The sequence below is a fragment of the Notolepis coatsorum genome (assembly GCF_963971535.1).
Source record: "Notolepis coatsorum genome assembly, chromosome: 12".
Taxonomy (NCBI): Eukaryota; Metazoa; Chordata; class Actinopteri; order Aulopiformes; family Paralepididae; genus Notolepis; species Notolepis coatsorum.
In genome coordinates, this window is record NC_140176.1 from 79,417,023 (window position 1) to 79,430,261 (window position 13,239).

Genomic DNA, 13,239 nt, shown 5'->3' on the forward strand with positions numbered 1-13,239 from the left:
ATCCTATCCCCCCCCTTTTTTTTACTATACCATCTTCAACAATATATATAAAAGGAACATGCCAACATTATGGGAAGCTGATAGGACCAGCTAGGCTAGCTGTTGCCAAAAACATCTCTCCCAGAGATGTAAGACAGGTTCGTGCTCCAGCCTCCATTAGTTTGTGTTACGATGAATTGAAAATGGGGGACCCTGATGTAAACAAGACGAAAGTCTTTCTCTGGTCTGCATCCCCTTAACAATTGTGTGTATTGAGCCGTACTGTATTGTACCCATTCTGCAATCTGTTAATACAGTTTGCAATCAATCAATCAATCAATTACTGTAGTAGCTTGCAGTCGGTCAGCTTTCTACTGAATGCACAGAGAGGAAATTGGTAATCCATCTTCTTGTGTGATTCTGGAGAAGACGGTAAGCACATTTGCCATAATGTTGGCTTGTTCCTTTAAATATAGCGACGTTGCTGCCACTTATCACTGGTTACAGGCCAAGGGCCACGTGTTATCTTCCAGGGGCCCAATGTCGTGCTCCACTTACAATGTTACAATGTCCACGTAGCCCTTAGTGATCTCAGTCCAAGCACATGTCCAACATGGCTTATAGTAGGCCCACTCACATTTTATACAACGTTAGACAAAATGCTTCATTTGTAAAAGGAAATGTATCATGCATGGAGTTTGAGTGTTGCTGCTGCAATGTGTCACGTCATTTATGACGTGTCAGAAGAGCAGGAGCTGCTGGAAATAATAATAATAACCAAAGACTGATTACATTATATATACAAACAAAATTGCCAGTAGTCTTAAATGCGTCTGTCCACGTCTTTGCATCTGCAGAAAGCATCGGAGCTAATTTTGCATGATTATCGTGTGACGTTTATGATTTGGGGGAACAGGAAAAACAATGACTAGACATTATTTGTTTTACCTGCAGGTAAGTGTCCACCTTTAGTTTCCACCTTCTCTTTCGGCGGCGAAGACATGTCTGCTGTTCCAACGAACTAAGCCGACGAGCGAATCAAACACGTTTTTTCGATGGGAATGGCTGGTTTCTTGCAGCAGGCTAAATGGGAGAGTAGACTTCAGCAGTGATCGTCAACGTGGCTTCTTTCCTCAGTATTGTTTGGCAACGGTGCGTGATGACGACACAGGGGAGAAACGAGGAGGCACGCTCAGGGCACGTTGAGTATGGTGCGTGATGACGACACAGGGGAGAAACGAGGAGACACGTTGAGTACGGAGCGTGATGACGACACAGGGGAGAAACGGTCACCCCCCCCCGACATCCATAATCTCTCTCTCAGTAGTTAATATGTTTGTGATATGTTTCAATGAGCCTTGGTCACATGACAACAGTAGTTAACCCAGTTGTGTCTGGAAAACAAGTTACATTATTCTGAAAAGGGACCAAATGGTCCTCTTCAAAAACGCCATAAAAATATAATGTTGAAATAATTCCCCCAAAAAGTATTTTATTCAACTTCAGCCCTGATCATAACCACCAAATATTAAAAAAAATTTTTTTTTATAATTGTAACCCTTTAAATGCCAGTTTGTGTGATGGCATCACAAATTATTGTAAATATTTAACACATTTAAATACTTTCAATATATCAAATGCAAAGTGGATTTTTCTGGGGGGGGGGGGGGGGTATTACAGGCTAGCATAATGTCAATGATTAGCAACAACACTGATTTAGATTTTGGCACACACACACACACACGCACAAACTGGGTGAGGAATACGGTTTACAAATAATTGTGTAATATTATAAAGTCAAGCGTAAAGTAGCCCTATTCTGATTAAAGAGCCCATCTCCATATCCTTATCAAACACAGAGAGGAGAGGGCAGGGAGATGGAGCGATGCAAATAGATAGAATGCACAGATTGATAAATAGATATAGAATTACTGTGGGAAAATATAGATAGATAGATAGATAGATAGATAGATAGATAGATAGATAGATAGATAGATAGACGCGTATTTTAACACTATCAGTGTTAAAATAAACATTTTTTTTTTCTTAAAATTTTTTTTTTATTAGGCGGTCGGGTGGCATAGCAGAGATTGCGCTCGTCACCAATGCAAGAGGCTGCGGTCTCGACTCCCGGAGTCAGCATTGCCCTGCGGCTTGGGCCGGTCGTCATACTAACTAGTTTGGCTGAGTTAGGGGGAGGGAAGTCGTGGGTGGTAATCTGGCGTTGTGGACAGCGACGCCTACAGGTCAGGTCTGGGCGCCTGCTCAGCGAAAGGCAGGAAATGGTGAAGGCAGCGTGACCTCCCACGCGTTACGCTTTAACCAATGAGAGTCCTCGCTGCCAGGTGAAAAAAGAGCCACTGGCTGTGTCTCCACATGTGTCGGAGGAAGCATGTGGTGGACTTCAGGGTTCCCTTGTACCGACCAGTAGGAGGAACATGCGCACAACAACCAGGTAGGGGAGGGGGGGAATTGGCATAACGACTAAATTGGGATGGGGAGAAAAATAGAAAAATCAGGCGGAGAAAAAGAGGATTAAAAACAATATATATATATATATTATATCTTGCAGCATATTTTACGTTTTTCTTTCTTATATTAAAATATATTTCGTTTTTAAGAATTTGTAAAGGATAGGCAAAAACGTGCATGTGCTTCAGCCTATTCCTTTTTTTCGGTCGTTGATTTTGGATTTTGTGTGTGAGCTTGCCTTATTATGTACATTTGTGATTTTCAACTTTTTTTTTCTTTTTTTTGCAAGTCCACACAGGTGTTTTTGATTTGTCTGTAAATAAGACCGTAAAATAAAAAAAAAATCATTCATTCAATAGTCTTTCATGTTTAATATTATTGCAACAGTCTTTCATGTTTATTAATATTATTTGTGTGCCACAGTGTGCCTGTGCAGAACTGAGACACAGCATGGGGTCAGAAAGATGAGACTTGGAGAGGAGAAGAGGTGGAAACATATACAGGGAACGTATGGTCCTGCCTCCAGGCTATTTATAGAGTAGGACAGGAAGAGGGGGGGAACGAGAGAGAGAGAGATGGGGGGATTTCAAGATTTAAAAACGTTATACCATTTGCTCAGGTATAGGTGTACTGTACAAGGCATTGGAATTATTGTTTGGATCTTTCAATTAAGTAATAAACATACAATAAAAGGTGGTCGAGCTTCTCCATGTAAAGTGTCCAGGGTGATTCTTTGGAGTCTTTGAGAATGGCCTGCAGTCTGGGTGAACAGTGTCCAGGAGAGACAGAGAGAGACAGAGAGAGACAGAGAGACAAAGATATTACGAAGAGAGAGAGAGAGAGAGAGAGAGAGAGAGAGAGAGAGAGAGAGAGAGAGAGAGAGAGAGAGAGAGAGAGAGAGAGAGAGAGAGAGAGAGAAGAGAGAGAGAGAGAGAGAGAGAGGGGATGAGAGATGTAACAGCATAGCCTCTGCTCTGGATCTTTTTGTCGCAATCTCCAAAAAGTGTGGGAGAGTGGAACATCAGGGCTATTCATGTAGTCTGAACTCAGCATCGTACATAGAAAAGACAGAGGAGGGCGCCCTCGTGGCGCACCACATTGTGCCTTGCACACCTACGAGGCCACACCGGGTCCGCCTCCCGCTCCCGGGTGACATTTGTCGCATGTCTTCCCCACCTCTTCTCCCGTTCATCCTCTCCTCCTCTGTCGGTCATGTCTGACCACGAAAAAGCAATAAATGCGAAAAAAAAATATCAAACAAATAAAAAAAAAGACAGAGGGTGTTTGTGTGTGGGCTCTATATACCTGGCTGTTTCCTTATTTTGAGAAGTAGGAACTGTGTTAGGGGTTGTGCAATATAATTTATGTCTGCTGCAATATCTTAAGGCAGAGAAAATTCAGCAACAATAGATTGTAAAATCACATTTCAAATTTGAAAAAAAAGTGTGTGCATTATATGATTGCTTGTGTGTGTGCGTGCATGTGAGTGTGCGTGTGAGTGTTAATAGGCAGTTCTCATGCGCTCAAAACCTGAGCAATACTGTCATTCCCCTGTTTACATATATACTGCACACACACACACACACACACGCACGCACGCACGCACACACACACACACACACACACACACACACACACACACACACCAGTGGCGGCTCGCCACTAGGGGCGCAAGGGCGCCGACCCACCTGCTGGCCAGCTGCTGTTAAATCAGAGAAGAAGACAATAAAACTTTTTCGTTTTTGTGTTTTATAGCCCTATAAATAATATAAACATGTTTAAAATGAATAATATTTGCTCATTTTAAGTATGTTTGTATTTCCAATGCACAATATAACGTTATTATCTAAATTAAAAAAACATCGTTTTCATGAGCAGGAAGTGACGTTTTTTTTTATTTTTTCGTATTTCTCGCCCCCGGCCTAGAAGCGATAGCGCTCTGAGTGCGCGTCACAGTTTGATCGCTGTCTCCGTCACAGCCAATCAGTGCATACGGCGTTGTGCGTTGAAATATGACTATTATGTTGGAATCCGAGCGCGATTTGAAGCGGTCTAGGCAGCAGCGTGAACTTCCATGAAGAATTTCCATAGCCGCATTTCGCGGAGACGCTCTCTGATTGGCCGACGCCAGTATTTTTTTCCATGGCAGAATTTCACAGAGACGATCTCTGATTGGCCGAATCCAATTTCTAATGTTCCAATTCTAGCTTCTAGCTTGGTTCCTAGGTTGGGCTAGGTTGTTTGTCTTAGCGTGCCGTGACTGCAAGTTCTTTAGACTGTTAAGCTTAGGCACTCTTTCAAAGTTGGTTAAGGTTAGAGTTTGTCTTAGAGCATGGCGATAGAACGCCAGGTAGTTTGCAGTCTGTTCGAGCGGAAATGGACAAAGGAATGTACTTGTTGAGTGTTGTGCTAACGAGCTCAGCTAACACTTGGCTAACAAGCTATATGGCGGATTATACACGTTTATCAAGCTCTCCTGCCCTGGACGTTTCAACTAAACAGTGAGTCTCTCTCTCTCTCTCTCTCTCTCTCTCTCTCTCTCTCTCTCTCTCTCTCTCTCTCTCTCTCTCTCTCTCTCTCTGTGCTTAACGTTAACGTTTGTAAATAGTTTTTTTTAGGAGCAGTACTACTGCTGGCCATTCATGAAGCGAGACATTGCTGATTGTTTATTTATTTTATAACACAAGACTATGACTACCAACTGCCTAGCCAGCCGTGTATCAATCTTGGATGCAATAATAACGTTACTTACCACACTGACTATGTCGATGGCTCATTGATTTAACTACTGCAGCTCTCTCGGATTGAAAATACGTGGATTATGGCTTGTTCAATATCGTCTATGTTTGAATGAATGAATGAATGAGAACTTTATTAACAGATTGCAGAATGGGTACAATACAGTACGGCTCAATACACACAATTGTTAAGGGGATGCAGACCAGAGAAAGACGTTTGTCTTGTTTACATCAGGGTCCCAGATTTTCGATTCATATCGATAGTTTAATAGCTAGCCTTGGCTCGTTTAACAATATGCAAAATATGTGTACAGCCCTGTACTCATACTGAAGTTATTCTTGGTATATAATAGGTCTGATTGTGTAACGAATCGATTCCACGTCGCGCTGTGTGTGAGAGAGAGAAGGAGAGAGGGAGAGATCTGCCTGTGTTTGGAGACGGGCGAGTTTTGTTTCTAACTTTTCTATTTATATTGTGTTTCAAGTTGTGAATTAGAGTCTAGACTATACTTTATTTGACTGGTTGTGTGTTGTTGTAGTAACAGCTGAGCGACTCGTTCATAAGAGCCGATTCATTGCCGTGAGCGTGAGTCGAATCGCTCACGTCTTGCCATGAGTCTTGCGTGGTACAGTACTGTACTGTACATGTTTGCAAAATATTTGGTATAGCGCCCCTAGTGGCGAAGTACCCACCGGCCGCCACTGACACACACACACACACACACAATCCTTAACACAACCTGCGGAACTGTGCCATTCACACCAGGCAGTCACACCCACAGGGTGTTTTTACCTTGATGCGCGTGCACAGAAACACCGTTAGAATTAGGAGGACAGTACAGGAAGGATATGCAGAAAGTGTGGCTAGCTTATGTTACACACCCAAGACAAATTGGCTGTACCAAACCCTTCTTTTCTCAAGAAATCTGCCGTTCCATGAGTGGAGAGAGCTTCTGCAGTGCAGACAGAACAGATGGTAATGTAAAGTAAATTATTACTATTGATATACGGAAGGATAATAATAATAATAACTTTATTATTATTGCAGTTCAAAGTGCTTTACATCAGTAAGAAATAAGACATAAAATCTGTGTAAAACAAGCAGCAAGAGCAAAGCATAAAGTGGGATAAAATAATGCAGATATATTAATCAAATCATATCAGAACCTCACGTTCCAATAGGCTTCTGTAATCTGTTACAAAACATGATAAAGGTCAGAGTATGCACCCAGCGGATAGTGGGGTGTTGTTATGTACCACGAGCCTGATCACTCCTGTGTCACTGTGCAGGCAGGCCTGATCACTCCTGTGTCACGGGGCATGCAGGTGAGGGCTGCCAATTAGCCAATTAGTGCTGATTGGTTACCTGCTGGGAGGATCTTTAAAACCAACCCTGGTAACACACATGCAGGGTCGGTGTTTAGAAGAGGTGGTTAACAGATAGTCACGTTCTTCCAGTCCTTATCCTTTAGTTTACACTAGTAATTCCTTAATATAGTAGCACTTTGAGTTAATACACAGGTTTTGGTGTCGGTTTTGCACATAGGTTGCGTGCCTTTGAGCCAGGGTTTTTGTTTTTTTGTTTGAGTGTTTGGTGAGCATACCTGGTAGCACCTAACACCCTGCGTGTATGACACGTCTATTTAGGGTGGGTGTTTTTTTTTTTTTTTTTTTTGCAACCTAGAAAGGTGCGCTCCGTAGAGCTCACATTTCCACCGCGTTCCCTTCTGGTTGTTATTATTGGTATTTAGCATTCTTCAGTGGTTCTTCAGTGGTTCTTCATGGTTCTTCAGTGGTTCTTCGTGGTTCTTCAGTGGTTCGTTAGGGGGGTCTTCGTGGTTCGTTAGTAGTTCTTCGTGACTGTGAGGTAAAGTGTGTAGCTTGTGGTGGCTGGTACAGTGACGATGGCTTCCATCAAGGACTTTGTTGATCGCCCGTCTCATGACATGTTGGAGAAGTTTTCCAAAGAACAACTTCTAGAACTTGCTGTACACTACAGGGTAGAGCTTTCTGCAGGGGAGAAACGTTTGAAGCCGACTGCCTTGAGTGCTTTAAGGGTGTTACTCATTAGGGAGCAGGTGATTGAGGAGAGGGTGGAGGAGCCTCCTTTGTCTGGCGCGTCTCCGCTATTACCTGGTGTGGAGGGTGAGTGGAGGATTAGGGAGTTGGAGTTTAAGGAAAGGCAGCTAGAGCGAGAGCGTGAGGAGAGGAGAAAGGAGCGTGAGCATGAGCGTGAGCTTAAGGAGAGAGAGAGGAGAGAGGAGCGTGAGCTTAAAGAGAGGAGAGAGGAGCGTGAGCATGAGCGTGAGCTTAAGGAGAGAGAGGAGAGGAAAGAGGAGCGTGAGCTTAAGGAGAAACACATGTTGCTGGAACACGAGCGTGCGCAGAAGGAGCTTGAATTTAAGCATGCTGCCTTACAGGCGGGGGCTCTGCAGTCGGAGTCGCGTTCCGGGTTTGATGTAGGCAGGAATATTAGGATGGTGCCTCCATTTGTTGAGAAAGACGTGGAGAGATATTTTCCCCTTTTTGAACGGGTGGCAACCACATTGAAGTGGCCTGATACCGCCTGGACACTGCTGCTACAATGTGTTTTTGTTGGTAGGGCACAGGAAGCCTATACTGCCCTGTCCCTTGAACAAAGCGCTGATTATGAGCTTGTTAAAGCTTCCATATTGAGGGCTTATGAGTTGGTCCCCGAGGCCTATCGTCAGCGTTTTAGAGGCTATCGCAGGTCGGAGGGACAGTCGTATGTTGAATTCGGAAAAGAGAAGGAGAACCTGTTTGACCGGTGGTGCACCTCGCAAAAAGCAGAGTCAAGGGAGCAGCTCAGACAGTTGGTTCTCCTAGAGGAATTTAAAAGGTGTGTTCCTGATAACGTTTCCACACATCTAAATGAGCATAAGGTATCGAAGATAGGCGACGCTGCTGTCTTGGCTGATGAGTTTGTGTTAACACACAAATCTGTCTTTGTAGAGGAGGGCCGTGTGGAGTCCAGGAGTAGTAGGCGTCCTTTTCAGGGGAGCCGGTTCCCGGCACCCGTGTCTGCTGGTCGGTTTACTTTGACTCCTAGGCAAGGTGGCTCTGCTAGTGCATTCCCAGAGGGGGTTATCTGTTTTTACTGTAAGGAGCCTGGTCATATCGTTGCTGGGTGCCCTGTGCTTAAGCAGAAAAATGTAAAAACGGTGGCTCTGGTAGAAATCATGGACAGGACATCTATGCCGACATTAGAGGGTGGGGTGCGAAGTATCAAAGGTGCAGACAGGGAGCTAGAGGGCTCCTCAACATTTATGATGGATGGATTTGTTTCACTGGTTGGTGCATTAGGATCAAAGCAGGCTATTACAATATGGAGAGATACAGGAGCTTTCCAGTCTCTCATTCTGGATGGGATTTTGCCATTTTCTGAAGATTCTTCATTGCATTCCGGTGCCATTGTTCAGGGCTTTGGAGGAGGCTTTGTGAATACTCCTTTGCATGAGGTCTCGCTAAACTCTCCCTTAGTATCAGGCAATGTTGTCGTAGGAGTGTGTTCTCACATTCCCATAAAGGGAGTGTCCTTCATTCTAGGGAACGATTTGGCCGGTGGCAAAGTGCTGGCTACTCCAGTTGTAATTCCCGTCCCTGTAGTTTCTGAGGTTCCTGATGAGCTCGCACAGAAGCATCCAGGAGTGTTTCCTGTGTGTGCGGTAACACGCGCAATGTCAAAGGTCAAATGTGACACCCATGATGTTGTTAACTCAGATTGTGATATGACACTTAGTGACACGTTCTTTGTTGAGTTGAAAAGTGGCCCTGATGAGGGTTTTGGTAAGGTGATACCGTCTCATGAGCAGTTGGTGCTAGAGCAAAACAAGGATGTCTCCTTGTCGTCCCTCTTTGAAGAGGCGGTTTTAGAGGATGCAATGATAGATACGTCTCAAGGATACTTTGTTAGCAATGACGTGCTCATGAGAAAGTGGACACCACCTAACCTGTCCAGTCTGGATGACTGGGGCAGTGTGTTTCAGATTGTTGTTCCAGCCGTGTATCGTCCTGATATACTGCATCTAGCACATGATCATGATCTTGCTGGTCACATGGGAGTCAGGAAGACTTATGACCGTGTGCTGAGACATTTTTGTTGGCCTGGTTTGAAGTCAGATGTGGCACAATATTGCCGCTCGTGCCATGTGTGTCAGGTGGTTGGTAAACCAAACCAGAAGATTCCTCAGGCTCCTCTGCAGCCTATTCCTGCCGTTGGGGAACCTTTTGAGCGGATCCTCATTGACTGTGTTGGTCCCCTCCCTCGAACTAAGACAGGGAACCAGTACCTTTTGACTATTATGTGTGCAGCGACCCGTTTCCCTGAAGCCATTCCTTTACGCAAGATCACAGCCCCAGCTATATCCAAAGCTCTGGTTAGGTTTTTTTCGACGTTTGGTTTACCAAAGGTTATTCAATCAGATCAAGGGTCTAACTTCATGTCCCGTCTCTTTGCTCAGGTCCTCCAGCAGTTGTCTATCCAGCATTGCCCTTCCTCTGCCTATCATCCAGAGTCCCAGGGGGCGCTGGAGAGATTTCACCAGACTATCAAAACAATGCTGCGGGCATATTGTACGGAGTTCGAAAAAGACTGGGATGATGGAATCCCTTTGCTTCTGTTTGCTGCTAGGGAGGTAACCCAGGAGTCTCTTGGATTCAGCCCGGCTGAGCTGGTGTTCGGCCACACAGTGAGGGGTCCTTTGAAACTGCTGAAGGAAAAGTGGTTGGCTGACCAGACTCCTTCCTCTACTAATTTGTTGGACTATGTGTGTGACTTCAGGCTTAAGCTTAGTAGAGCATGTGAACTAGCGAAAGAGAACCTAAAGGTAGCCCAAGGAAAAATGAAGGTGTGGTATGATAGGCGGGCCCGACATAGGGTGTTCTCACCGGGAGACAAGGTGTTGGTTCTCTCGCCTATTCTTGGGTCTGCATTACAGGCTAAATACAGTGGGCCATACTCCGTTGAGCGCAAAGTTGGTGAGGTCGACTACTTGATTAAGACTCCCGACCGCAGGCGCAAGAGTAGATTATGTCACGTCAATATGTTGAAGGCGTACAATGATAGGGCTCAGATTGACCAGTCAGGGGTCAAGCCTGTGGCTGTTCTAACAGTTTCTGCATCTCCTATTGTAGCCGACTGTTCTGTGTCGAAGGAGATTTCTCAGGGCAGGTTGCCAAACACCCAGATACTAGGTGACTTGGACTCACACCTGTCGTACTTGCCACTTCCTGAGCGTACGGATGTGGTGCGCCTACTTAGACAGCATATACGTTTGTTTTCTGATGTCCCTAGTCGTACTAATGTACTCGAGCATGACATTGATGTTGGTAGTGCAGGGCCAATTAAGCAACATGTCTACAGGGTGAATCCGGAAAAACGACGGATCTTGAGTAAGGAAGTAGACTATATGGTGAGACATGGCATTGCGGAGCCCAGTTCTAGTGCGTGGAGCTCCCCCTGCCTGCTTGTTGATAAGCCAGACTGCACTCATCGGTTCTGTACTGACTTCCGTAAAGTTAATGCAGTAACCAAGCCGGACTCGTACCCTCTTCCTCGGATGGACGACTGTATCGATCGGGTGGGTTCAGCAGCCTTTGTAAGTAAATTGGATTTGCTAAAGGGATACTGGCAGGTTCCGCTTACTCCGCGAGCACGTGAGATATCCGCTTTTGTCACACCAGAGAGTTTCTGCCAGTATACAGTGATGGCCTTTGGCATGCAAAATGCCCCAGCGACGTTTCAGCGGCTAGTGAACAAGGTCTTGGCCGGGGTAGCGTTCTGTGAGGCATATCTGGATGACCTGGTTATCCACAGTTCCTCTTGGTCACAACATGTGGAGCATCTGGCCGAAGTGTTCAAGCGGTTGGGTGATGCTAACTTGACAGTTAACCTTGCAAAATGTGAATTTGGACAGGCCACGGTTACCTACCTGGGTAAGGTGGTTGGACGTGGGCATGTGTGCCCCATTACAGCTAAGGTGGAGGCTATAGTGGGCTTCCCTGCTCCCATCACCAGGCGGGAGTTAAATCGCTTCCTAGGTATGGCAGGGTACTATAGGAGTTTCTGTAGGAACTTTGCTTCTGTTGTTGCCCCTTTGACCAATCTGCTCAGTCCTAAGGTACCTTTCGTGTGGACTGAGACTTGTCAACAGTCTTTTGAGAGCATCAAGGGTATTCTGATTAGCGCTCCCGTTCTGTCAGCTCCCGATTTTCAACTGCCATTCAAGTTGGCAGTGGATGCTAGTGACCTCGGTGCTGGAGCCGTCCTCCTGCAAGAGGATGCATTAGAGGTGGAGCACCCAGTGTGCTACTTTTCTAAAAAGTTTGACAGGCATCAACTGCACTACTCTACTATAGAGAAGGAGGCGCTCGCTTTGGTTCTTGCCTTGAACCACTTTGATGTTTACGTTGGATCCTCCAGTTTACCCCTTGTTGTGTATACAGACCATAACCCTTTGGTTTTTCTTCGCAGCATGGTGAACTTGAACCATCGTTTGATGCGATAGAATCTGTTCCTCCAAGCGTATAACTTGGATATTCGCCACATTCGTGGGAGGGACAACGTGCTAGCAGACGCCCTCTCACGGTCATAGTACCGGTGTTTGTGGTAGCCGCTATCGCTGTTGTGGTGGTGGCCCTGACAACTAATGGGTCACAGTTGTTTTTTTTGTTTTTGTTTATGGGTCGTTGTGTGGTGGTTGCCTCTGGGGCAACCAGTTTGGTGGGGGAGGTGTTATGTACCACGAGCCTGATCACTCCTGTGTCACTGTGCAGGCAGGCCTGATCACTCCTGTGTCACGGGGCATGCAGGTGAGGGCTGCCAATTAGCCAATTAGTGCTGATTGGTTACCTGCTGGGAGGATCTTTAAAACCAACCCTGGTAACACACATGCAGGGTCGGTGTTTAGAAGAGGTGGTTAACAGATAGATAGTCACGTTCTTCCAGTCCTTATCCTTTAGTTTACACTAGTAATTCCTTAATATAGTAGCACTTTGAGTTAATACACAGGTTTTGGTGTCGGTTTTGCACATAGGTTGCGTGCCTTTGAGCCAGGGTCGTAACAGGTGTAGAGATAAAAAAAAAAAAAAGTCAAATAATAGCAAGGGTTAAATGAGCAGACATAATCACAGTTTTTCATATTAGGATCTAACATCCCAACAGGCCACCTTGTTTATGATACCCACACAGTTTAATACCCGGCAGTTTCGAACCTGTAATAAAAAGCAATAGACAGAGTAAAATAATGCAGTACAATAAACATAATAATAAATAATAAAGACAACAAGACTTGGTCTGTAAAGCCTTTCACATTTCCTGCTCACAGTCCCAAAACTTCCCGCCTATCTGTGGGAAAACAGTAATTGACTAGTACGGATGTCCAGCCTCGGATATATAAAATAAAAGAGAATAAAAACATGGGGAATAAAACATAGAGAAATAGTGCAATGTCAAGCACAGAGAAATAGTGCAGTATAATAGTGTAAAGTCAGTAAAATGCTTTGGTAAAGAGATATTGTTGGGTAACGTGTTCCACAGTTTTGGGGCGTAGTTTATGCTGGATACGTTACGCTGACGTTGTTGGTAGAAGTTACTGTGTAGAGTGAGTTTAATGTCTTTGCATCGGACAGGTAAGAGTTGTAAAATAAGTAAGGGATAATGTATAGCTACGAGGTCATTGTCGCAAAATAATTGACCGACACGGTGTTCTAAAGGCAGTGAAGGTAAATTATTTTGCGACAATGACCGAGTATAGCTATACATTATCCCGCTTATTACATGGCTAACTTATTAACAATATACGTAATTCATTTTACACCATCGACAAGACGAGATCAAATGCAGACGCAGTTGTTCTGTTGCTCCTCTGTCATCGGCAGGTGTGGACGTGATTGCACCTGATGTAGTGCAGCTGTGTGAGATAAAGCTGGGAACGAGGTTATAGCTTTCGTGACTGCGATCAAAATGCTTGATTGTGATTGGTCAATAGAGCTCTGTTGCCCCTAACAGCGGTCATTATTGCGCGTTGCC

At 44.9% G+C, this 13,239-nt stretch overlaps 1 protein-coding gene across 1 annotated transcript in view; it reads right to left on the reverse strand.

Moving 5' to 3' along the window:
• dap (death-associated protein) overlaps positions 1 to 1,118 on the reverse strand; it is a 49,382-nt gene extending 48,264 nt beyond the window's left edge. The window contains exon 1 of the mRNA XM_084326476.1: positions 928 to 1,118. Coding sequence (XP_084182602.1) covers positions 928 to 982 — 55 coding nt within the window. The 5' untranslated portion in view covers positions 983 to 1,118. The remainder of the gene's footprint in view (positions 1 to 927) is intronic.
• Between the last annotated feature and the right edge of the window lie 12,121 nt (positions 1,119 to 13,239).